The 26,635-nt window shown below is 43.1% G+C and overlaps 1 protein-coding gene across 3 annotated transcripts in view; it reads left to right on the top strand.

Moving 5' to 3' along the window:
• Window positions 1-26,635, top strand: part of ST3GAL3 (ST3 beta-galactoside alpha-2,3-sialyltransferase 3) — a 388,593-nt gene that overhangs the window by 136,515 nt on the left and 225,443 nt on the right. For all 3 annotated transcript variants that reach the window (XM_043520913.1, XM_037906926.2, XM_043520914.1), the window contains one exon: window positions 734-776. In XM_043520913.1, the coding sequence (XP_043376848.1) occupies window positions 734-776 (43 nt within the window). The remainder of the gene's footprint in view (window positions 1-733; window positions 777-26,635) is intronic.

Here is a 26,635-nt window from a genome sequence, read left to right as displayed (position 1 = left end):
GCTACAACTTTTTAATTGATTTACAAGATCACAAGGTATTTATACTTGTTAAAATAAGTGTTTGTATTTAATTCTACACATGAATCATAGAAACAGATTTTCCCATGGGAAAGTTTCTGTAGCTGTTCCCTGTTGTTCCTGAGAGGCACAAATTCTGACTCACTCATCCCCAGATTCTCATTGCAGGGTTCCAGAGCTCCCCACTTCTCTCAGATGCAGTTCCTGCATTATCAGCTATACCCAGAGTGTAACTATGCCCCTCTTAGCAACCCTAGTCAGGAGAACACTTGTTTAATCACAAGGCTGGAGGCTTGGGGTGGTCTTAGACAGTCAAGAGAAATTGGAAAGCTCTACCGGTTTCCGGAGTGAGGAAGACATTTACATGGGTGAGTTAGTAACAAGACTAGCCCCACGCCAATCAGGAAAGCATTATATGCCTTCCTATTCACTGTCTTGCATGGTGCTGCTTCTTCAGGCTCTTCCTGCAAAGATCTCAACTCCTTCTAATGACTTTGGAATTAATGAACCTGGAGATTCAGTGGTATTATTTTGAGGGAGTATGTTCAATTAATGTTACTCTATGATGTGTATAGGTTGACTATGCTGTACATTCAGCTGTCGTTGCCAATCAGAAATAGTTGTGCCATTCAGTGAGGAGCTGCTGTCCTGTTTTGTGATGGGAGAAGTGACTAGCTGCTGTTGTTTCATGAAGTCTCCTGCTTTTGTCTTTCAGAATATGACAAACTGGGCTTTCTTCTGAAGCTGGACTCAAAACTGTGAGTAGAACAATGGGAATGCTACTTTCCTTTTCCTTTTATGTTATGGTTTCCATTGCAGACAACAAAAATTCTGGGTCACTCGCGTAGTGTGCGGATTGGTTGAGAGGACAGTGCCCTGCCAGATGGGAGAGCTGGAGTTTAGGAGCAGACTGAAGGTTCCTGCTCTCTGGGTGTCACTGCTGCATGCCTAGCCAGGCTGGCAGAGACTTTGGTTCACTCCCTTGCAATTCTTGGTGGCTAATCAAGAGAATAGTAACATCAACCTTAAACTATGGCTGTCTTTCTGCCCTCTGAGCCGTAGATTCTGAGTCTTCAAAATGAGGAAAAGTTAATTAAGCCTGTGGAACCATGGAAAATAGTAAGCTCTAATGTAACTCAGAGGTTGGAAACTGATTCCTTCACATCTGGGCCATTCACATATGACCCCAGAAGCTTGTTGAAAAATTGGAGATGGTGCAAAGAAGGGCCACAAAAATTATTTGAGGGCTGGAAACAATGCCTAAAAGCAAGAAACTTAAGGAACTTAATCCGTTTAGCTTATCAAAAAGAAAATCAAGAGGTGACTTCAGTAAAGTGTATAAATACCCGCACAGGGAGATACCAGGTACTAACTGGCTCTTTAACGTAGCAGAGAAAGGCGAAACAAGAATCGGTGTCTGGAAGTTAAAGCCAGACAAATTGAAATAAGGCACAAATTTTATCCATGAGGGTGATTAACCATTGGAATAAACAACCAAGTGAAGTGGTGGATTCTCCATCTCTTGAAGTCTTCAAATCAAAACAGGCTGCCTTCTAGGAAGATGCTTTAGCTAGACACAAGTTATTGGCCTCAGTACAGGAGTAATGGGATGAAATTCTCTGGCCTGGTTTATCCAGAAGGTCTGACTAGGTGATCTAATGGTCCCTTCTGGCCTTAAAATCTGTGAAGCTGAGTAGTGTGTTTAGTGGCTGCTGTTGGTAGTAGATCAATTTGCCATGCCGTAGATGGGGCAAAAGTTACGAAGGTTGGTAGGTCTGATAGTGACATCAGATAGAATAGGCTTATACCAGTCAAATTTAGGCCAAATTTGCTGACTAATGGTGAACAACAACTCTGTAGTCTGATGTCAGTGACTGTATAATCATTTCAAAAGAGGGTGTTAGTTGGCCTCCTCCTCCTATCTGTGCTAGGTGAAAAGGCATTGAAACAATCCACTGGTTGGAATGCCTTAAATTTGCATTACCTGTACAATGGCTCAGGTCCACACAACAGCTGTCCTTGGTGTTTTGTAAGGATTGGTTTTATTGATTGATTGCAACATTTCATTGAAGTCTTAGCTCAGGGCTGGCTGAAATGCTGCAGTCTACCCAGGATCTCCCCATTGTGAATGGGAAGCCCCATAAAAGCCTTTATCTCATCCACTGCAAATATTGTATGGTGCACAGTGAATAAAAAGGTCTCTGTGTAGAAGCCATTCTCTTTCACTGTACATTTGGTATGTAAAGTACCATCATCTCTCTTTTTTCTGGCTTAAAGAGTAGTAACAAAGTAGTGAAAGATACTATGCATGTATCTGAGATAGTAGAAATAATTGTGTATTAGTTAATGTATACATCCCCAAAAAACTGCATTAAAAGAATGTTAAGGTTGGAGGTCCAACTCCATTCTACACATGGAAAACTAAGGCACAGAGATTAGGGGAAAAATTGTTAACTAGTTAGGGGTGCCCGATTTGAGAAGCCTTGGGCCTGATATTTCAAAGTACTTAGCATTTTATAGCACTTTCTATGTTTAGAGCAGAGGTCCCATTTACTTCAGTTACAGCTGTGAGTGTTTGGCACTTCTGCAAACCAGATCCCAGGTGTCTTAAATTGGGTACTCAGAAAATGAAGCTTATAACTTGGTCAAATTTGGGTAAATTTTCTCAGGGATGGCAAAAGGTACATCTGCCAAATTTCAAGTTTCTACAGTAACTCCCCACTTAACGTCCTCTCGCTTAATGTTGTTTCGCTTTTACGTCCCTGCTCAGTTACAGAACATGCTCCATTTAAAGTTGTGCAGTGCTTCACTATAACGTCGTTTGGCTGCCTGCTTTGTCTACAGCTGGCAGCCCCCCTATCAGCTCCCCTATGCCCCCCCTGACCTGACAGCACCTCCCGCCCGCCGGCAGACCCCACAGATCAGTGCCTTCCCCCTGCTCCCCCTGCCTCCTGCTCGCGGCAATCAGCTGGCTTGGGGCATTCAGGAAGGAGGGGGGAGGAGCAAGGACTTGGCACACAGGATCCCCCTCCCTCTCCTGCCTCCCAAACACCGCAAACCAGCTGATTGCCGCAGGCAGGAGGCAGGGGAGAGAGGGGGTAGGCTGCGTGCCCAGTCCTTGCTCCTCCCCGCACCCTCCTGAATGCTGCAAGCCAGCTGATTGCCGCGGGTAGGAGGCACGGGAGGGAGGGGGGAGGAGCGAGGATGCGGTGTGTGGAGTAAAGGGGGGGGGGTGGAGTGGGTGGGCCGAGGGTTGAGCCCCCCGCCCCTGGTGCTTGCAGAGTAGGGGAAGCTGCCGCTGCTGCTGCGCAATGTACTTCTCCTAGCCTACTGCACCTTCAGCCTCCTTGCCTGCCTCCTTGTCCCCAGTGCCTGTGGGCTGTGCCCGTGTGGGGTAAGGCGGGGGCACCTCCCAACTATAGTGCTGGACTGTACGGCAAAAAAGAATTTCCCTGGAACCTAACCCCCCCATTTACATTCATTCTGATGGGGAAATTGGATTCGCTTATCATCGTTTCACTTAAAGTCGCATTTTTCAGGAACAGAATGCCAACGTTCAGGGAGGAGTTACTGGACTTCAAAGCATGGAGACGGCAGGGCTCCTCAGTTAAACGTCTAAGATTTTTTTTTAAACATGGACAAAATAATGTATTTTCCCCTCATGTTGTTCTCAGAAATGACTGAAGTGTTTTGATCTAACTTTCCAAAAATGTTCACCCTTTGTCTGTCTTGTCTGTTTAGATGGTAAGCTCTTTGGAACAGGGACTGTTTGTTGTTCTGTGCTGTACCTAGCACAATGAGACCCTGATCTTGGTTGGGGTCTCTGGGTGATAAAATAATAGGGTTACCAGATAGCAACTGTGAAAAAACGGGACGGGGAGGGAGGTAATAGGCGCCTATATAAGAAAAAGTCCCCAAAAATGGGACTGTCCCTTTAAAAACAGGACATCTGGTCACCCTATAAAATAATAATATATTTTCTCTACTGATTTCTTAAATAAAATATTTATATAGCATCATAAATGTCCATGTTTGGTGCCCATAATGTAAGTTAGTAAAACACTCCAGAAAAGCTTGCAGATGACATGAAGAAAACAAATACTGTGAAACTAGATTATGGTTCTGGGGCAGGAAGTGCTTTGCATGGTTAAGATCATCTGGTTGTTTACGGTAGTTACCATTAGTGGATTTGGTATTGTGCTCTCCTTGTATTTTGAATACATGCTATGAACTCAGTGAAAGGTAAAGCTTAAAAGCTAGGCTGTCTGATAAGTTTTCTACAGAACTTAATAATGAAGATAGTACTCTGGTGGGGGCAGTTGGTGTTGGTGGACACCTGGGCTCAAGGCCTGATAGATAATGTGATCTGTGTTGAAGACCCTGTTGATAGAAATGGCTTCATTACATGGCTGCACTGTAGATGTGGTTGGTATTCTGCCACTTGTGTGTAATTTTATAATGTTGCCTTAACTATTGACAGCAAGTGAAAACCTTGTGTGACCTGGTGAAACACTTGGGGCAACAGAGCTCAGTTTCTCCTGATTCCCCTACTCTTTCAGTTGTTCCATGTCTGTCTTTTGTCATTAGTTGGTGACATTTAAGGTATTAGGGAAGGGCTAACCTCCCTTGTGAACGTAGCCCTGCAGTAAGGCGTAAATGCCTTGGTTCACAGTTTAAACCAAATTATACACAGGAAGTTATTTAGCTGGTATAAATATAGGGTGGTATTTCACATTTGGCAGTTTAATTTTACCCTTGTTGCTATCTCTGCCTCTTTTACACTGCACATGCCCGGTCCTGGTTATTCAGATTGATTTATAGTGTAGTTGTTATAATTACAGCTATATAACAATTCTTTTGCTTTTGGAATTCTCCTGTGTTTATGGGAGTTGCAGGGAAACCAGATTTGTTTTTCCCCCTTTGTAGGAATATCTGGAATTGCTTTGAATTCTGTTTTCCTTTGAAATCTTGTTTCTGATGCATACCTCCCTGAAATATTTAGCAAGGCTGGCCTTGCAGGGGGAATCTGACTTGGAAGTGGAATGCAGATCTTTATAATATTGTGCTGTTTGTCTTTTAAAGGGACATCTGGAAAATAGTTCTCTTTGCACAGACTGTTTCAGGCCAAAAACTTCATCATTAGTGAAGAAAAATCATGCATCCTGAGGAACCCTCCTCTCAGCTGGGAGGAAAGCTTTGCAATATATATGTAAGAGGGAAAGACTCTTGGTTCTCTTCTGGCCTGTATTGGCTAAATATTACGTAGACTCATTATTCTGTGGAAATGCTTTTCATTTTTTTTAAAGGTTGGGTTTGTTAATGACCTGCAAGTGGCAGGAGAGAGGGGGGCGAGTGGCAAGGTGGACAAATTTGCAAACAACACACGGGTTCTGAATACCTTCGTGGATGCTCAGGGAAAGAGGTCTGTTTAAATTACTCAGTGAGTTGTTTATTTTTATTTATTTACATTTGTACCTATCATGTATGCAGTTGCAGACATTAGAATCTCAAACCAAAAAATATGAATAGCGCATGAAACAAATTGGACTCCTAGAAGACCTTCCGATGCATCTCATGAAGTGAGCTGTAGCTCACGAAAGCTTACGCTCAAATAAATTGGTTAGTCTCTAAGGTGCCACAAGTACTCCTTTTCTTTTTGCGAATACAGACTAACACGGCTGCTACTCTAAAACCTTCCGATTCTAAGAATACTTTGATTTGTCTAGCTTCAACTTTCGGCCATTGGATCATGTTAGACCTTTCTCTGCTAGATTGAGGAGCCCGTTATCAAATATTTGTGCCCCATGCAGGCACTTATAGACTGCAATCAAGTCACCCCTTAACGTTTTCTTTAAGCTAAATAGATTGAGCTCTTTGAGTCTATCACAATAAGGCATATTTCTAATCCTTTAATCATTCTCATGGCTCTTCTCTGAACCCTCTCCAATTTATCAACATCCTCCTTGAATTGTGGACACTGGAACTGGACACACTATTCTAGCAGTGATTGCAACAGTGCCAAATACAGAGGTAAAATACTCTCTACTCCTACTCGAGATTCCCCTGTTTATGCATGGCAGGATCGCATTAGCTCTTCTGGCCACAGCATCACACTGGGAGCTCCTGTTCAGCTGATTGTCCACCAGGACCCTCAGATCTTTTTCAGAGCCCCAGCTTCCCAGGGTAGAGTCCCCATTGTGTAAGCATGGCCTATGTGCTTTGTTCCTAGATGTATACATTTGCATGGAACCATATTAAAACTCATATTGTTTGCTTGTGCCCAGCTTACCAAGCAATCCAGATCGCTCTGTGTTGGTGACCTGTGATCTTCATTATTTATTACTCCCCTAATTTTTGTGTCATCTGCAAGATTTTCAGTTTTGGAACAAGTTGATAAACTAAACAGTAATAAATCATCAGGACCAGATGGTATTCACCGAAGAGTTGTGAAGGAACTCAAATATGAAATTGCAGCATTACTAACGGTTGTATGTAACATGTTGCTTAAATCAGGCTTTGTACCAGATGATTGGAGAGTAGCTAATGTAACGCCAATTTTTTATAAGGTTTCAGAAGTGATCCTGGCAATTGTAGAAGCCTAACTACAGTAGCAGGCAAACTGGTTAAAACTATAGTAAAGAACAGAATCATCAGACAGCTAGATGAATACAGTATGTTGGGGAAGAGTCAACATGGCTTTTGTAAAGGGAAATCATATGGAGCAATCACCATTCTATTGGAATTCTTTGAGGGTATCAGCAAGTGTGTGGACAAAGGTGATGCAGTGGATATAGTGTACTTGGACTTTCAGAAAGTCTTTGGCAAGGTCCCTCACCAAAGGCTCTAAAGCAAACTATGCAGTCATGGGATAAGAGGGAAGGTCCTGTCATGGACCAGTAACTAGTTAAAACATAGGAAACAAAGGATAGGAATAAATGGTCAGTTTTCACAATGGAGAGAGGTAAATAGCGGGTCTCCCAAGAATCTGTATGGGGACCTGCTGTTCATCATATTCATATATAATCTGGAAAGAGGGTGAATAGTGACGTGGCAAAATTTGCAGTCTCTAAAAAGTTACTCAAGAAAGTTAAGTCCAAAACAGACTGCAAAGAGTTACAAAGGGACCTGGCAAAACTGGGTGATGGGTCAACAAAATGGCAGATGAAATTCAATGTTGATAAATGCAAAGTAATGCACATTGGAAAACATAATCCCATTTAGACATACAAAATGAGGGGGTCTAAATTAGCTGTTACCACTCAAGAAGGAGATCATGGAATAACTGTGGACAGTTCTCTGAAAACATCTGCTCAATGTGCAGCGAGAGTGGAAAAAGCTAAGAGTTTTAGGAACCATTAGGAAAAGGATAGATGACAAGACAGAAAATATGATGACGCCACTATATCAATCCATGGTTCGCCCCCACCTGGAATACTGCGTGCGGTTCTGGTCACCCACCCCATCTCAAAAAACATATAATTGGAAAAGCTATAGAGAGAGGCAACAAAAACGATCAGGGGTATGGAACAGCTTCTATGAGGAGAGGTTAAAAAGACTGGAACTGTTCAATTTAGAAAAACGATGATTAAGGGGGGATATGATAGAGGTCTATAAAATCATGAATGTGGTGGAGAAAGTGAATAGAGAAGTGTTATGTACTCCGTCACATAAAACAAGGACTAGCGGTCACCTGATTAAATTAATAGATGGCAGGTTTAAAACTAGCATAAGCAAGTACTTTTTCATACAATTTACAGTCAACCTGTGGAACTCATTGCCAGGGGATGTTCTGAAGGCCAAAAGTATAACTGGGTTAAAAAAAGAATTAGGTAAATCGTGGAGGATAGGTTCATCAATCACTGTTAGCCAAGATGGTCAGGGATGCAACCGCATGCACAGGGTGTCCCTGTACCTCTAAATGTGAGAAGCTGGGACTGGATGAGTTGAAATTGCGCTTTCTATTTGTTTATTCTGAAGTACCTGGCATAGGCCATGGTCAGAAGACAGGCTACTGGGCCAAATGGACTGGATGTGGAAAAATTGGACTATATACTTGTGTATAGTTTGGGCTTACATCAGCCTTTTGGGTGCTTATTTAAATAAAATGAGGGATGTTCTTTAAATCTTCTGGGCTCAGTGGCTTGACACTCTGTGGTACTGAGTAGTTGGCTTAGTTGTCTCGCAATTTTATTTTATAGTGAAGATGTGGGAGAAGTTACAGAGATGTTCAAGTATTCAGTGTAATCACAAACCTGATCTCATAAGAAATAAAATGTGAAGAAATTGAGGTCTTTGTCAAAAATAAATGGAGAGCCAAAAAAATGAACTTTCACCCTCCAAATTCAAATGAAACTTGATCCAGACTGTGAGAGAGCCATAAAAATGGAGGGAGCCTGTGCTAGGAATAGAGACAGATTGGATTACTGCTGTTTGTTTAAATTTCTTCCCTTCAGAACTTTAATAACAGAGCTGAAGCAAACCCCTTTCTCTTCACTTTGTTTCTGGGGTGCGAGGTAGATTTGAAAGTGTGTGTGTGTGTCTTTACGTGGTGCTTTGCCATCAAAAACTAGGTGGTAAACTTGTGGAATTCTAGACTTCCCTGGTACTTGTTGCTGAGAGATTTGTCCCTCCCTATCTCTACATTGATTTTTATCTTTTTCACCATAGACTCATAGAAATTAGACATATCAGTTTTTTTCCAGTCTGCCAGGATAGGAATATTCTCTGTTGTGTATTTCTCATTGTTTCCACAAGCCAATTTTTAACTGTCCAAGGTAATGGAGCTTCCATCATTCCCCTTGGGAAACTATTCTACGGCTTAATGCATCTCTTTGTTTGCATTACACAGAGAGGATATACACACTTGTTCTGAGGTCCAGAAGGAGGTGGGAGGCAGACCAGTTGAGAGTCTCTGGGTAAAGATAAAAGGGTTAAAAATATGGGTGATGCCATGGTGAGGGTCTACGTAGACCACCAAATCAGGAAGAGGAGGTGGATGAGGCATTTCTAGAACAAATAACAGAAATGGCCAAAATACAGGACCTGGTAGTAATGGAGGACTTTAACTATCTAGACATCTGTTGGGAAAGGAATACGGCAAAATACAAAATCTCCAATAAGTTATTGGAATGTACGGGGACAACCTTTTTTCCCAGAAAATGGAGGATAATAACCAGGGGCACAGCCATTTTAGACGTGATTCTGACCAACAGCAGGGGATTGGTAGTGAATCTGAAGGTGAAAAGAAGTTTGGGTGACAGCGATCACGAAATGATAGATTTCAGGATCCTAAGGGAAGGAAGGAGTGAGTGCAGCAGAATCAGGATAATGGACTTAAAAAAATCAGACGTTAACTAACTCAGAGAATTGGTCGGCAAGATCCTATGGGAAGAAAATCTAAAAGAAAAAGGAGTTCAGAAGAGCTGGCAGCTCCTCAAGGAAACAATATTAAAGGCAGTACTGCAACCTATCCGGATGCAAAGGAAAGATAAGAAGAATAGTAAGAGGTCAATATAGCTCCACTAGGAGCTCTTTAATGACCTGAAAGTGAAAAAGAAATCCTACAAAAAGTGGAAACATGGTCATATTGATGAGAAAAGAATAAAGCACAAGTATGTAGGGACAAGGTCAGAAAAGCTAAGGCAGTAAATGAGTTACATCTGGCAAGGGACAAAAGGCAACGAGAAGAGGTTCTTTAAATACATTAGGAGAAAGACGAAGGAAAGTATAGGTCCTCTACTTAGCAAGGAAGGAGAGCTAATAACTGGTGACATCAAGAAATCTGAGGTGCTTAATGCCTATTTTCCTTCAGTCTTCACTTAAAATATTAATGATGACCAGATACTCAACACAATTAATATTGACAATTGGGGGAAGGAATGCAAGCCGAAGTAGGGAAAGAACAGGTTAAAGAATATTTAGATAACTTAGATGTATTTAAGTCAGCAGGGCCTGATGAAATTCATTGCAGGGTATTTAAGGAACTAGCAGAAGCAATCTCGGAGCCATTAGCAATTATTTTTTAGAGCTTCTGGAGGAGAAAGGAGGTCTCAGACTAGAGAAAAGCAAACATAGTACCTATCTTTAAAAAGGGGAACAAGCAGGATCTGGGGAATTATAGACCAGTCAGCCTAACTTCAGTACCTGGACAATTCTGGAGCAAATTATTAAACAATCAGTTTGCAAGCACCTGGAAGATAATAGGGTTATAAGGAATAGTTGGCATGGATTTGTCAAAGACAAATCATGCCAAACCAACCTAATTTCCTTCTTTGATAGGATTCCTGATGTAGTGGATGGGGGAAGCAGTAGACGCAATATACCTTGATTTTAGTAAGCCTTTTGATACTGTTCCACCTGACGTTCTCATAAACAAACTAGGGAAATGTGGTCTAGATGAATTTATTATAAGGTGGGTGCACAACTGATTGACAGACCATACTCAAAGAGTAGTTATCAATGGTTAACTGGCAAACTGTGAGGGTATATCTAGTGGGGTTCTGCCAGGGTCAGTCCTGGGTCTGGCACTATTCAATATTTTCATTAATGACTTGGATAATGGAGTAGATAGTATGCTTATGACATTTGCAGATCATATCAGGTTGGGAGGGGTTGCAAGCACTTCGGAAAACAGGTTTAAAAGCCTCATATGCACCCAGATGAGCAAAAGCTTGATTTACTAGATGTAAGGAGAGCATTGGTCTTCTAGTTGGACCACATCAGACTATTTTGATCCTTAGTATAGTTATTTGTGAGGATTGTGGACAGGGCAAAGGGCAAACTGGTTTCCACTTAGAGGATTTCCTCTTGCATTTGGTTGTGCTGCCAGTCAGCTAATATCACACCCCCCCCCCCCAAGAACGTTTGCTCATTTGAATAGAGTGCAAGCGGCTTCAGCAGTTTTGCTGGGACAAGTTCTATTAAAGACATTTGTAAGGCAGCAGCCTGACCATAATTTCACACTTTCACTGCTCATTTTGCCATTTCTCATCAGTTCAGGAATGATGCCAGTTTTGGATGGATTGTTTTTCAGTTGCTGTTTAGGTAGACTCCGAGCCCATCTCCACGTTAATCTGCTTGTGATTCACCTGCAGTGGAATGGATTTATAGTCACTTGAAGAAGAAAAATCAGTTACCTACCATTGTGTAACTGTTGTTCTTTGTGATATGTTGCATATGTCCATTCCACGACGCACCCTCCTTCCCTTCTCTACTAGAGTCTACCCGGTAAGAAGGGACTGAGGGAGGTCGGGGATGGCTCCACCCTCTTATACTAGCGTGCAATGGCAGATGGCAATAGAGGGCATTCTAGCCACCCTGATGGGTACTGCTGTGGGAAAAAGTTCTCCGATGACTGTACGCATGTACAATGGAACAGACACGGGCAGCATATTCAAAGAACAACCGTTACAGAAAGGAGGTAACCATTTTATGTGAATGATCATTGGGAACTATTTAAGAACAATTTATTAGATGCCCCAAAAACGCAATTGCACATTCAAGAGAGAAGACTACACTGGTTAAAAAACCTGATTGGCTTAGAGAGAGTAAGTGAAAACATCAATAAAAAACATATAACAAAGGGGAGGTTGACAACAATGAATATAAATTAGAAGCTAGGAATTGTAGAAAATTTAAAGGGGAAACAAAAGGACTCAAGAAGAAATCTGTGGTTAGCAGAGTTAAAGACAATAAGAAGTATTTTAAGTACATCACCAAGAAAAGGAATTCTAACAGTGGTATTGGAACACTACTAGATGGAAGTGCATCAGTTGTCAATAATAATGCAGAAAGGTAAAAAGTGTTCAATAAATATTTCTATTCTGTTTTGGGGGGAAAAAGTGAGATGATGTAGTCGGATCATCTGATGACGCATAAGTACTTTCTATTCCAGTATTAACTCAGGAGGATGTTAAACAGCAGCTACTGAAGACAGACATTTTTAAATCAGTCCATCCTGCTAACTTGTACCCAAGATTTTTGGGGCAAAAACAGCTAGGGAGCTTTCTGGACCATAAATATTGATTTTTTAATATGGCCTGGCCACTTAAAACTTAGGTTGAGATAGCTACAGTGTTCAGGGGTGTGAAAAATCTGTACCCTGGAGTGCTGTAGCTATGCTCACCTAACCCCTTGGTGTAGACAAAGCTAGGAACAAATAAAGTAGGCCATGTTACAGGATGGGGGACTCTGTCCTGGGAAACAGTGACTTGGGGCCATGGTCGATCATCAGCTGAGCATGAGCTACCAGTGCAACACGGTGGCTAAAAGGCTAATGTGATCCTTGGCTGTTTCAACAGGAATATCGAGTATGAGTAGGAAGGTTATATTACCTCTGTATTTGGCACTGGTGCAACTGATATTGGAATACTGTGTCCAGTTCTGTTCTCAAAAATTTAAGAAGAAAGTTGAATAATTAGATCGGGTTCATGGAAGAGCCATGAAAATGATCAGTGGACTGGAAAACATACCTTATCTGAGACTCAAGTGCTCAATCTGATTAGTTTATCAAAGCAAAGGTAACAATTGAAAGGATGGGCTAAGAAGAAGAATAAGATCATGCGATTATCTTAATTTAGGCATGAGCACTACTTCATGGGTCAGTAATAACTTTTTGGATCCTTTACACATTTTCTTGGTTCACGTTTTATGGGTATCATGGTAGAGGTTACCCTTAAGTAATTTAAATGATCAGACTCTAGTGTTTTGTTTTTCTGAGATCTGAACGTGATATGTTGTGTAACTTTAAGTAAGACTTTGCACCTTTCTGTGCCTCAGTTTTCCCATCTGTAACATGAGAATGAGAATACCTTCTTTCCAGGGTTATTGAGGCATATTTCACTATGTGTAAAATACTTTGAAATCCTGCATTGAAAACTCTTCTATGAGGCATCTAGTCATAGACTAAGGAGATGATAATTCCTCTTTATATTTCTCTTGTGGCCACACCTGGAATATTCTGTACTATAAGGTACCTCATTAGCAGAAATACATTGGAAAATTGGAGGGAGTGCAATGTGGCAAGTTACTTCCTTCTCTTCCTCTGCCTCAGAAGGTGGGGGCCTGGAGTAAATCAATTCTACTCTCTTGGGTTTTTATTCTTCACTCTGGTTTATTGTTCAGTATATTTACAAGGTGGCCTCAGGGTAGGTCCAAGTCGTTCTCCTAAGCAAAACAACAAACCCCCCAAACTCAGCACAAAAAGAAATACCTTTCCCTTCCCCCTTCCAGGGTGTTGTCTTATTACGCTGGCTTCTGGTGGCCAGTCCCTTACCAACAAACAGTTAACTTCCTATAAGGAGAACAGACAGCCTTCCATCCAGGAGTAGCCGTCTCTCCCTGCTGCCACTAACCCTGCTGCAGCTCACTTCTCCTCCCTTCTCTTCCTCTCACCAGACAAGGGGTTTTTAAAGAAATGTTTAAAAATCACCAGCAGTCCTTAATTAGCCTCAGGTGTCTCTAATTAACCTGAGGTAATGTCTTTTCAGTTTATAGGGGAAAGGGCCTTCACCATGTTGGGGCTAACATATCTGGCTTCCACCACTCTTATATCTGTCAGGTCTGACTTTGTCACAGCAGAGAGGAGACACAAAAATGACCAGAAGACTCTAGGGCTTGATTTAGGAGGAAAAAATAAATGGTGAAGGCCCTTAGCTGGGCTAAGTGATGATTAAGTGGTGAGAGGACACCACTGAAGGCTGTAAAAACCATGAATGTAGGTTAAATATGTATGATGTTAGGAGTGATGGGATGAAGCCAAAAGCAAAACGTAAGTAGAACATCAGGGTAAATCTTTCTAACAGTAAGATTCATGAGGCTTTGGAACAGTTTTCCTAGGGAAGTGGTTGAAACCCGTCACTTGGACATTTAAAACTAAGCTTGACAAAACCCTGCTTCTGTTGTGATCCTTGGAACGTGCATGTTTTTTTTCCGGAACTGTCCTCCTGGCATTGAATCTTCTGCGAAATTATCATAAGAAGTCATCTGTATCTCAGCATCACTCTCTTCCTGCCCTAAATAGCTGAGGTTGTGAAAGCTCAGTGCCTTTCATCGTTTTCATTTAGACTAATAAATGTTATCTAAAACAACTTGTTCTTCTGCTTATAGTGTCCCTCTAGGTGCTCCACTTCAGGTGCGCTTGCACCCTGTCCCTTTGATTGGAAATATTTGGTAGCTGTGCCCATTTGGCCTGCGTGTGTGCTCCATACATCCTCATGCCCCATGCCGAGACTACGTGAGACTGCAGCAGCAAACCCCCTTCAGTTCCTTCTCAACCACCTTTAGCTTGAGACAGTCTGTAACCTGTGCCTGTTCTCTATTTAGCATTTAGGTAGGTAGTTTGTAGTTTCTTACCTTTCATGTTTCCTTTGTTTTTTTGGTCCGTGCATGTACTCTGACTTGCCTCATGGTTTTGTCCGAGGTGATAAAGGGTGGGGCAGATTGACCATGTCTTCAGTTTCTTCTCACTATTGCATTGTCTGGGTCAGAACGAACAATGTCTGCTTCTGTGTGACGCACTTCAACAAACACCGTTTTATATTGCTCTTTTTTTACAAAGTTTCACTGTTTTTAATAGTTTTAGAGCAATTTTAATAGTTTTAGAGCAGGATAGGTAGTTTGGGGGCTTGTTTTTTTCTTCATAGTCTTCAGTGGAGTACAGATAGGGACCACACATCTCACAGAAACTTCAGTTACAGGTAAGTAACTTCCTCATCCGCACATCCTTCAAGGGTCGCTCCCGAAAAAATAGGGAGATCAAGATTAAACTTCTAATGATGGACCCTCACATCCAGTTGCATATTGAGGGGCAGAGGACTCCCCTGTACATAGACCTCCCCGTACCACTAGTGCCCCGTCCACATCAAGATCTCAGTTACTGGAAACCGCTAGAGAGAGAGACAGTACTGAAGCACTGAGTACTTCTACAATACCAAAGTCCTCATCTGTATCTTCCTATAAACAGAAGGAGGCAGGGAGTAAATTTCCAAAAGGATCTCGGTCACCGACACGGGGGAGGGCTACTGAGACCTCAGGTCTCAAGAGGAATTCCATGCAGGCTCCAAGTGATGCCAGGACTGCAAAGGCAAAGAAGAAAACTCAATCTAAGAAGACTCGGTACTGAGTTTGGGTACCCAGACCCTGACGGGAAGAGATATGGGTGAAAAGAGTTATAAACTCACCCCAGAACAATACTTGGTATCTATATCAAGGAAGTCAACTGTACCAAAGACCGCTAGGCCTCCTCATACGGTATTGAGGGAGTCTGAGGCCAGGCACTTGGGGCTGGCTACATCAGTACCAATGCCACCCTCCACAGTCTCTCTCTTGGGCTAGGCTTTGTTACTGTCAGTACCACAAGCATTCAGACTTGATAGTCTCTGTGTCAGCTAACTGGGATGAGGGTGGGCAGCAGGCCTAGTGGCTGGAGTCAGAGCTGTAGTCAATCGGAAGAGCGAGGGGTCAAAACTGGAGGTCAGGAACTGGAAAGCAGAGCCAGAAGGTTGAGCTGGAGTCCATATTCAGGAGCCAGAGCCAAGGGTCTGGAGCGAGCAGGGTATCAGGCAAGGAAGGGCTCAAGGCAAAGATGGGACAGAGGCAAGGCTGGGTGCAAGGCAGGAGCAGCAAGAACTAGATAGGGCATGAGCATTGACAAGCAGTGAGCTGCTGCTGCGGCTGTTGGCTTAAGAGACAGCCTGTTGGCCTCAGCAGCCAGTCACGTTGTGTGGCGAATGAGGCACCTGCTGCAGGCCAGCTCTACTGATGAGGCTGCTGGGAGACTAGCTCTGCTGCAGGCCCTGATTCCTGACTCTTTGGAGCCAGAGTCTCCCCTATTAAGGAGTGCTGGCGGTTTGTCAGAATCAAGATCCTCTCGGTCCAAACCCCCATATCATGTAACAAACCATGCTCACCCTCGTTTGCTTTTCAGGCTGAACAGCTTCTCCCTCTTCCCTCTCCCTCCTCCACTGCCTCCACTGCGGAGTACGTGGAAAAGGACTTCAGATTCCCAGATCTCAGTGCCTGTCTATTTTAGAACCATCAGTCTCCCTCCTACACTGACGTTTTACAAGAGGATAGACCTCAAATGACTCTCTCCTGTGAAGAACACAGATGGATGCCTCCACCTTTTCCTTTTGGATTCCCTCAGTGACCTTGGTGGGATCCACAGGTGTTTGCTATGAGGTCTTCGTACCACCTGAGGGAACGGAGAAGGGTCCATTCGCCTCAACCCCCTTTAACCACCACCCATGCCAGAGGAAGAGACCTTTGAGGAGCAAGAAGGAAGAGCAGAGAAGGAGATGACATCTCTTACAAATATTTCGTCCTCTTCACTTGGTGATGCTGTCATGCCTCCACCACCTTATATGGCAGATGATTTCAGACAGATTCAGGTCCGGATGAAGCAAATTGCTGACATTCTTCAGATTCCTTAGACGAGGTTCAGAAGTCTCACCATAAGCTCCTTAGATCTCTTACACACCTCGTCCTCTATGAGAATTGCCATTCCAGTGAACGAAGCTCTTTTGTAGCCTGCTATGACCATTTGGCAAATCCCAGCTACAACATCACCTACCTGCAAAAGAGTGAATAAAAAGTATTATGTTCCTGCCAGGTAATTGGAGTTTCTATTCTCTTACCCAACTCTGAACTTCCTAGTAGTAGAGGCCGTTAATAAAAGAGGCAGCCAAGATACCTCTGAGTCTACCCTTTTCACCAAGGACCATAAGAGGCTTGATTCTTTTGGCCTTAAATCCTACACTGTAGCCACACTTCAGGTCAGAATGGTGAACCATCAGGCAGTCCTGGCCAAATATGACTACGTAAATTATAAGAAATGTAATTCCTTTATTGGGCATCTGCCAGAGGAATATTGTGATCAGTTCCAAGCCACTATTCAAGAGGGTCAGCTTGCAGCACAGACATCACACCGGGCCGCCTTAGATACGGCAGATACTGCTGCACAGTCTATACCTGCTGCAGTCGTCATGAGAAGAGCGTCTTGGCTGCAGATGTCAGGCTTTCTGCGAGAGGTTCAAAGTACCATTGAAGACCTCCCCTTTGATGGTTGCAAGCTCTTTGCGTACTCAACAGATGCTCCTTTACACTTTAAAGGACTTGAGAGCCACGCTGAGATCTCTTGGAATCTATACTCCTGAAAATAAGAGAAAATTTAGTAGATTTCACACAGCACAAAGAGCACTCCTAGTCCCATATTCAACCCACTGTAGACCCTCTGAACCCCTGACCAAGAGACCATGGTACTAAGGAAATAAAAGAAACTCCCATCAACTACATCCTCCCAGACATCCATCTCCTCCAAGTCACAGTATAGATGGCTGGTCAAGAGTCTCAACCATCCAGTTGATGGGACTTTACAGCTGCGATATCCTACCCGCCCGCCCTCCTTTTGGGTGCCGCCTCTGCCTTTTTCAGGATGCATGGCGGCATATAACATCAGACCAATGAGTTTTGGAATCCATAACTTCTGGTTACACTATCCATTTCAAGGCTATCACTCCTACCCATCCCTGTCCCTCCTCAGGAACCTTTCTCACCATCAATTATTAGAACAAGAAGTGACCTCACTGTTAAATTAAAGAGCAATAGAACCAGTTCTTTTACAACACAGAGGAAGGGGATTCTACTAAAAATACTTACTTATACCCAAAACATGGTTTGTGGAGACCAATTTTAGCCATCACGTCAGGCGCTGCCTCCCGATAGTTAGGCCTTGTGGTTGCAGCAGAGGTTGAAGCAAGGCATAGGGTTGGGACTGGTCTGAGGGTAGTATTGGAACCAGGTTCTGGGGACAAGCAGGGGTCAGAACTGAGATCAGAGTCCCTAGACAAGCCCAAATCAATACTGAAGCCAGAGACCACATGCAGGCCAAAGACCGAAGCTGTGTGATCAGAATCTGAGAGTCCAGGGGGGGTGAGGAGATGGAGGTAAGGCTGGAGCGAGTTGATAAAAGGGCTGGAGCAAGGTCAGAGTAGGGTAAGGACAAGGCTGGAGGAGACTGGAACAGGGCTTGGGCAAGGTTGTGGCAGGAACAGGAACTGAATCAAGAGCAGGCTGGGAGTCGAGAGAGTCTCCTGTGAGGCACCATGAGAGTTCCTGGTCAGGTAGTGCTTTTGCAGAGGCTGATTTGCAGCTCTGGTGGGGTAGGGGAAATATCTAAGCCTGGGGGGTCATCTGACCTAGGCTCTGCTCAGGGATAGGCTGCTGCCGCATGCCTGAAGGCTGAGTCACTACAGGCTCCCTTGGAAGGGTAAGTCAATGCAGATGAGTTGTTATAGCATGCCTGATTATTCACTCCAGCTCTGTTGGAGGGGCAGCTGAGCAAGCAGCCTCGTTTGGCTGTGGGTTTGCCTCACATTTCAAGTCACTAAACAGATATGTAAAACAGCAAAAATTCAGGATGGTGACTCTGGCAGCAATAATTCCATCGTTAGAATTAGGAGACTGGTTTGTGTCTCTTGACTTACAAGACACCTTTCCATGTCACTGTTCACCCATCACATAGGAGATGTCTTAGTGTTCGTTGTTGAGTTGGAAACACCCAATACAGGGTGCTTCCTTTCGGGCTATCTTCAGCACCCAGGGTGTTCTCAAAGAGTTTGGCAGTAGTTGCTGGCCACCTATGTCATTAGGACGTAATTGTTTTCCTGTACGTAGATAATTGGCTGATAAAGGGCAGAACCTATTGGGTGATGTTGCACTCTGTAGATCACGTGTTCTCTGTTTCAGTCTGGACCTTCAAATCAATCTTGAAAAGTCTGTTTTGACTTCACAACAGCATCTAGATTTCATAGGGACTTCCCTGGATGCACTGACAGGGAGAACATACCTGCCATCCAGCAGATTTCTTGCATAGTGAACCTCGTCTCAAGGATTCCGGGCAGTCCTTGAGTTACAGTAAGAGATTGCCTTGAACTGATGGACACACATCCACATGTGTCTTTGTAGTGCAACGTGCCAGGTTACGTCTCCAAGGTCAACAGGGATGGCTTTTAACGGTTTATAAACCCGGCAAACACAATCTAGGCAGGTTACCGTCTGTTCCCCAATGGGTTCTATACTAGTGGAAGGACGCAACCAACACTGTGCAGGTTTTCCATTTGTTCAGCTTCCACCTACCATGATGATAACATCAGATGCTTTGCTTTTTGGTTGGGTGACATATCTGGGACTTCCCAAGGTACAGAGCAAATGGTCGCCACAGTAGCAGCTTCTTCACATAAATCTTTTGGAACTGAGGGCAGTCAAAAATGCTTGCCTACACTTTCTACCTCTAATCAAATAGAAATCAATAAAGATAATGACAGACAACGTGGCATGCATGTATTATATCAACTGTCAGGGAGGAGCACATGTCCCATCTTTTTGTGCTGAAGCAAGAAAACTCTGGAACTGGTGCATATCCAAACATGTTGTCATCTCAGCTTCTTACCTCTCATGTATTCAAACCACCATGGCAGATGACCTCAGTAGATATTTCTCTTTAAATTACGAATGAGAACTAAACTCCAGAGTCCTTCCCAGAACATTACCAGCTTGGGGTTGATCTGTTTGCCAGGGCAGCCAATGCAAAATGCATCACATATTGCTACATAGGAGCTCTTGATCCCCCATCTCTATGAGTCACATTTCTCTTCTCATAAAAAGAAAAGGAGTACTTGTGGCACCTTAGAGACTAACCAATTTATTTGAGCATAAGCTTTCGTGAGCTACAGCTCACTTCATAGGATGCATCCGATGAAGTGAGCTGTAGCTCACGAAAGCTTATGCTCAAATAAATTGATTAGTCTCTAAGGTGCCACAAGTACTCCTTTTCTTTTTGCGAATACAGACTAACATGGCTGTTACTCTGAAACATTTCTCTTCTCATGAACAAAAGGACTTCTCTACATGTATCCACCGACATCATTGGTACTGCTTTGTGCAGGGGGTTGGACTAGATGACCTCCTGAGGTCCCTTCCAACCCTGATAGTCTATGATTCTATGATCATTTCTCCTGAAGATTCTCAACAGGATTGGGCCAGAGTCATACTAATTGCACCAATGTAGTCAAGAGAAGTCTCGCCTCTTGTCCTTCATGGAAGCTTCTGATCATTCCTTACCTACTGACTCAAGAAGCAGGTCAAACACTTCAGCCCAGCTTACATATTGTGAGGCTCCAAGCAATGGTTCTCGGGGATAGAGAGGTCTTGTTGCTGAAATATACTACAAGTTTTATTAAATAGTAAAAAAAAATCTACAAGAAATATGTTACCTCCAGAAAGGGAAACGATACCATCTTTGATGTAACAGTCCATCAGATTCCCCAACTCACTCTCCTCTTCCTAGGGTACTGGATTAGTTGTTGGAATTGAAGAAATCAGATCTTTCTATGAATTGTGTTACGGTCCATTTAGCAGCAATACCAGCCTTTCACACATCTACAGGGGATTTTTCTCTCTTTGCTCACTTAGCTGTGGCAAGATTCCTTTGAGATTTGTCAAACATCTTCCCACAAATCAGACACCCTACCCCTAGCTGGGACCTGAACCTAGTCCTTAATGGTCTTATGTACCATCCGTTTGAATCACTATGTGTTCATGACTAGATTTATCTGTGAAGACAGCCTTTCTGGTAGCAATCAGCAATAATTTATGGTGTTTTTCAAAGAGAAAGTGTTGCTACGGGCCCATCTAAGATTCTTACCCAGAGTCCTCCACTGCTCCACTTCAGGTGATTGCTCAGGAGTAACTGGAGTTCTTTGAGATGCATGTCCCTGTGGGTGCTACACTACCTGTCCTCCTTCCCCTCTGCTTCAGAGTTGCTGTTATGAGACTTTGTGGTGAAAAAGGAACTCAGGACTGTTCACCCATATAGCCCTGATAGCCTTGGCATGGGGCATGTGGATGTGTGGGGTGCATGTGTGGAGCAAACGGGCACCACTACCAAAATTTTCTGATTAAATGTGCAGGGCATAAATTCACCTGAAGTGGAGCACCCCTGAGGGACAAGCATCTTGAAGAACTCCAGTTACTCCACAAGTTGAGTAACCTCTCCTTTTCATCCTTCCCCTTTTTTTGTCAGAAGAATTCTTGTCAGTTATTTCTGCCTTCTTTCTCAACATTCAACATCCCTATAAACACAATTCCCTTATTTTGCTCTGTATGCTGCTAATGTTAAAATGGATGTAGGATGCAGTCCTATGTAGGTGGCATTGCAGTCATGTGACTTCGAGATGACAGAGGCATGAATTATGGTGAGAAGGTCTGTATTTGTGATGAAAAGTTGACAGCACTCAAAAACAAAACAATGTATAACTTTAGAGCCTACAAGTCCACTCAGTCCTATATCTTCTTCAGCCAATTGCTAAGACAAACAAGTTTGTTTACATTTACAGGAGATAATGCTGCCTGCTTCTTATTTACAATGTCACCAGAAAGTGAGAACAGGCGTTCGCATGGAAATTTTGTAGCCAGCATTGCAAGGTATTTACATGCCAGATATGCTAAACATTTGTATGCCCCTTCATGCTTCAGCCACCATTCCAGACGACATGCTTTCATGCTGGTGACGCTCGCTAAAAAAGCAATGCGTTAATTAAATTTGTGACTGAACTTCTTGGGGGAGAATCATGTGTCTCTGGCTCTGTTTTACGTGCATTCTGCCATATATTTCATGTTATAGTAGTCTCGGATGATGACCCAGCACATGTTGTTCATTTTAAGAACACTTTCACTGCAGATTTGACAAAACGCAAAGAAGGTACCAATGTGAGATTTCTGAAGATAGGTACAGCACTCTACTCAAGGTTTAAGAATCTGAAGTGCCTTCCAAAATCTGAGAAGGATGAGGTGTGGATCTTGCTTTCAGAAGTCTTAAAGGAGGAACACTTTGATGCAGAAACTACAGAACCCGAACCACCAAAAAAGAAAATCAACCTTCTGCTGGTGGCATCTGACTCAGATGATGAAAATGAGCATGCGACAGTCTGCACTGCTTTGGACTGTTATCGAGCAGAACTCGTCATCAGCATGGACGCATGTCCCCTGGAATGGTGGCTGAAGCATGAAGGGACATATGAATCTTTAGTGCATCTGGCACATAAATATCTTGTGATTGCCTGTTCCCACTTTCAGGTGACAGTATGTATATGGGGATCACATACTTAATAATGGGCTCTGCAATCTAGCAGAGAAAGGTATAACACAATCTAATGGTTGGAAGTTGAATCTATACAAATTCAGAGTAGAAATAAGGCCTAAATTTTTGACAGTGAGAATAATTAACTTTTGGAATCAGTTTACCAAGGATCATGGTGGATTCTCCATCAGTGACCATTTTAAAATCAAGATTGGATGTTTTTCTGAAAGATCTGCTCTTGGAATTCTTATCGGGCAGTTCTCTGGCATGTGTTACACAGGAGGTCAGACTAAATGATCACAACGGTCCCTTCTGTTGTTGCAATATATGAATCTGAATATGGTTATCTTGAGCATTTTTAACCCAATTTTCTAAGCAAAGGCTGCATTGTTGACAGGTAGTGAACTTGAGCATCTCCTAAGGTGCCCAGTATAGATAACCGACAAGATTTTAAAGCAAGCAGCAAAAAATAGTAAGCTCAGATAATGCCATGCACCATGTTTTCTGCTGCCTCATGAAGGCCATCTTATAAAGGGCTCTGTGAATGAGGCCATATCTTCTTTTCATATCAAAGAAAAATAATTACAGAAGAAAGGAAATCCATGTTTGGTCCTCAAAGAAGCAACTGATTCAGAAGTTACCTTTAAGTGTAAGGTCATCCCAGAGGAGGTACTTGTTTGTTCATTTTAATGCTCTTACTCATCTAGTAATCAGTGCATGCTTTTGTTATGTAGCTGTCTGGTTACTGGTGTCACCCAGATTTAAACTAGGTAATTGAGTGTGAATTCAACTGATGAATTATGTGTGTACTCCCTGCCCTCTTGTTCAGCTTCTTATTATAGAGGAAGGACTGTAGTCTGATTTAAGTAACGACTTTAATTCTGTGCCAGGATTTTGGATCTTGTTGAAAAATCATAGAACACGTTTATATAGTTAAATTGTATTCACTTGTCTAACCTCACGGGATACATATCTCACTTTTGTGGAGGTCTCAAGGGGGCTGAGGGACAGCAGTCATACAGTCTTACTCCAGGATGTTTCTTTGACATGGCCCACGTTTTGTGTTTTATAATTATTTCTAATGCTGTCTCTGAGCATCTTTGTAGCAGTTTCTTAAAATTTGAAAACTGTGGTGACTGACGTTAGTGTGGTCTAAATGCATCATCTGGAGGGACCAGACAAATAAAAATGTCCCCACATGAGATTAAAATTTAAAATTCCTATTTCAAGGCCCTGAAAAGGCTAGCCCAGTGTGAGCAGAGTGGGGGAGATAAACAAGTGCTAAATGATTTGAGATAGCAGCTGCTTATTAGCACTGTTCTGCCTCTGGCACTCTGGAACACGAGTTTTATGACTGCTGAGAAATGTTAACTGCTTTGCCCCTCAGGCATCAGCAGTTCTGGATATTTTTGTGGTTTTCCTAATTGATAGCTCAAACATCCGCTACACTGCACCCACTGGCCACCGTACATGAGTCAAATGCACTGAACACTTCAGCCTATTATTCTTTTGCAGGGATTGTGTGGATGATGGCAGTTTAATTTGACAATGGAGACAACAGTATAGAAGCAGCATGGGGGGGAAAATCTGCATGTTTTGTGGGAAGGGGATTTTTGTGTGAATTCTGGGATCATTTTCAAGTTGATGACTCTGGTTTAAATAGTTATGTCAGTCATTAGCTACTCAAACTGTATGCCAGTAATGACTCACTGCCATTGTGGCTACAGATATATTCCGGTTGCTTTAAATTTCATGTCAACTTTGCTGACAGTGTTTGGTAGTGTCCAGAGGCAGGTATTATAGTGCCTATGTGTGAGACAACGAGGAAGTAGATAGTACTAGTTCAGGAGATACTGTTACTCAGTAACAACGAGGAGTCCGGTGGCACCTTAAAGACCAACAGATTTATTGGGGCAGAAGCTTTCGTGGGTAAAAAACCCAGTTCTTCAGATGCATGGAGTGAAAATTACAGATGCAGGCATTATATACTGACACATGAAGAGAAGGGAGTTACCTCACAAGTGGAGAACCAGTGTTGACAGGGCCAATTCAGCCAGGATGGATGTAGTCCACTCCCAATAATTGATGAGGAGGTGTCAATTCCAGGAGAGGCAAAGCTGTTTTTGTAGTTAACCAGCCACTCCCAGTCCTTACTGAAGCCCAAATTAATGGTGTTAAATTTGCAAATGAATTTTAGTTCTGCAGTTTCTCTTTGAAGTCTGTTTTTGAAGTTTTTTTTTGAGGGATGGCTATTTTTAAATCTGTTATAGAATGTCCAGGAAGATTGAAGTGTTCTCCTACTGGCTTTTGTATGTTACCATTCCTGATGTCTGATTTGTGTCCATTGATTCTTTTACGTAGAGACTGTCCGGTTTGGCCAATGTACATGGCAGAGGGGCATTGCTGGTACATGATGGCATATATCACATTAGTAGATGTGCAGGTGAATGAGCCTCTGATGGTGTGGCTGATGTGGTTGGGTCCTCTGATGGTGTCGCTATAATAGATATGGGGACAGAGTTGGCAACGGGGTTTGTTGCAGGGATTGGTTCCTGGGTTAGTGTTTCTGTGGTGTGGTGTGCAGTTGCTGGTGAGTATTTGCTTCAGATTAGGGGGCTGTCTGTAAGCGAGGACTGGCCTGTCTCCCAAGATCTGTGAGAGTGAGGGATTGTTTTCCAGGATAGGTTGTAGATCGTTGATGAAGTGCTGGAGAGGTTTTAGCTGGGGGCTGTACGTGATGGCCAGTGGTGGTCTGTTACTTTCTTTGTTGGGCCTGTCCTGGAGTAGGTAACTTCTGGGTACTCTTCCGGCTCTGTCAAGCTGTTTCTTCACTTCAGCAGGTGGGTATTGTAGTTGTAAGAATGCTTGATAGAGATCTTGTAGGTGTTTGTCTCTGTCTGAGGGATTGGAGTAAATTTGGTTGTATTTTAGGGCTTGGCTATAGACAATGGATCATGTGATGTGTCCTGGGTGGAAGTTGGAGGCATGTAGGTAAGTATAGCGGTCAGTAGGTTTCCGTATAGGGTGATGTTTATGTGACCATCACTTATTTGCACTGTAGTGTCCAGGAAGTGAATCTTTTGTGTGGACTGGTCCAGGCTGAGGTTGATGGTGGGGTGGAAATTGTTGAAATCCAGGTGGAATTCTTCAAGGGCCTCCTTCCCGTGGGTCCGTATGATGAAGATGTCATCAATGTGGAGTAAGTAGAGGAAGGGTGCTACAGGATGAGAGCTGAGGAAGCGTTGTTCTAAGTCAGCCATAAAAATGTTGGCATACTGTGGAACCATGCGGGTACCCATAGCAGTGCCACTTATTTGAAGGTATAAGTTGTCCCCAAATCTGAAATGGTTGTGGGTGAGGACAAAGTCACAAAGCTCAGCCACCAGGTGTGCCGTGGCCTCATCAGGGATACTGTTCTTGACAGCTTGTAGTCCATCCTTCTGTGGAATGTTGGTGTAAAGAGCTTCTACATCCATGGTGGCCAGGATGGTGTTTTCAGGAAGATCACCAACACACTGTAGTTTCCTCACGTACTGATAGTGTAGGGTCTGAGGAGAGAGTCCAAATAGCCAGATAATCCTGCTGTAAGATTGCCTATGCCTGAGTTGATGGGGTGTCCAGGATTTCCAGGTTTATGGATCTTGGGTAGCAGATAGAATACCCCTGGCTGGGGCTCTGGGGGTGTGTCCGTGTAGATTTGTTCCTGTGCTATAGCAGGGAGTTTCTTGAGCAGCTGGTGTCGTTTCTTTTGGTACTCCTCAGTGGGATCAGAGGATAGTGGCCTGTAGAATGTGGTGTTGGAGAGTTGCCTGGCAGCCTCCTGTTCATTATGACTACAGCACCCCCTTTGTCAGCCCCTTTGATTATAATGTCAGAGTTGTTTCTGAGGCTATGGATGGCATTGCATTCTGCATGGCTGATGTTATGGGGCAAGTGATGCTGTTTGTTGACTCCTTGTTGTTTTTGTGGATACAGACTAACATAGCTATCCCCTGATACTTGTTACTCAGTAGTTAGTGCAGGGATTTTAATCAATACTCTAAGATAAATTCCTGCTTCTTATTGATTCAGTGTTTGAAACTGGGCAAGTCATATAATTCCTTTATAATTGAGGGTAGCATAAAAAAGGTCAATTCATTTATTCATGCCTGAATATCACCGATATCATGACAGAATTCTAAGCTCTTACATGATTGCTGTAGAGTTAAGCGCCAGGGGCTGTCTCCGACGATGGGAGAGATCATTGTATCTCATTGGAGAACCACCACCCACTATAAAACTGGACAGCCCCCAGACAATAGCCACCGCAGTCTGCCTGCGGCAATGGCTGCCTGGAGCTTAGAGTTGTATAACTTGACAAGTGGACTGTAACCAGTGCACCTGGCAACTCAAGTAAAAGAAAGAAAACATCCTTAAAGATAGAGAGCGAGGACATTCGCACCATGACAACTGTATTATCTGAGCACCTTCAACAGATCAATG

Source organism: Chelonia mydas, chromosome 8, assembly GCF_015237465.2.
Source record: "Chelonia mydas isolate rCheMyd1 chromosome 8, rCheMyd1.pri.v2, whole genome shotgun sequence".
In the NCBI taxonomy this organism is placed as follows: domain Eukaryota; kingdom Metazoa; phylum Chordata; order Testudines; family Cheloniidae; genus Chelonia; species Chelonia mydas.
This window is presented reverse-complemented; position numbering and strand designations above follow the sequence as displayed.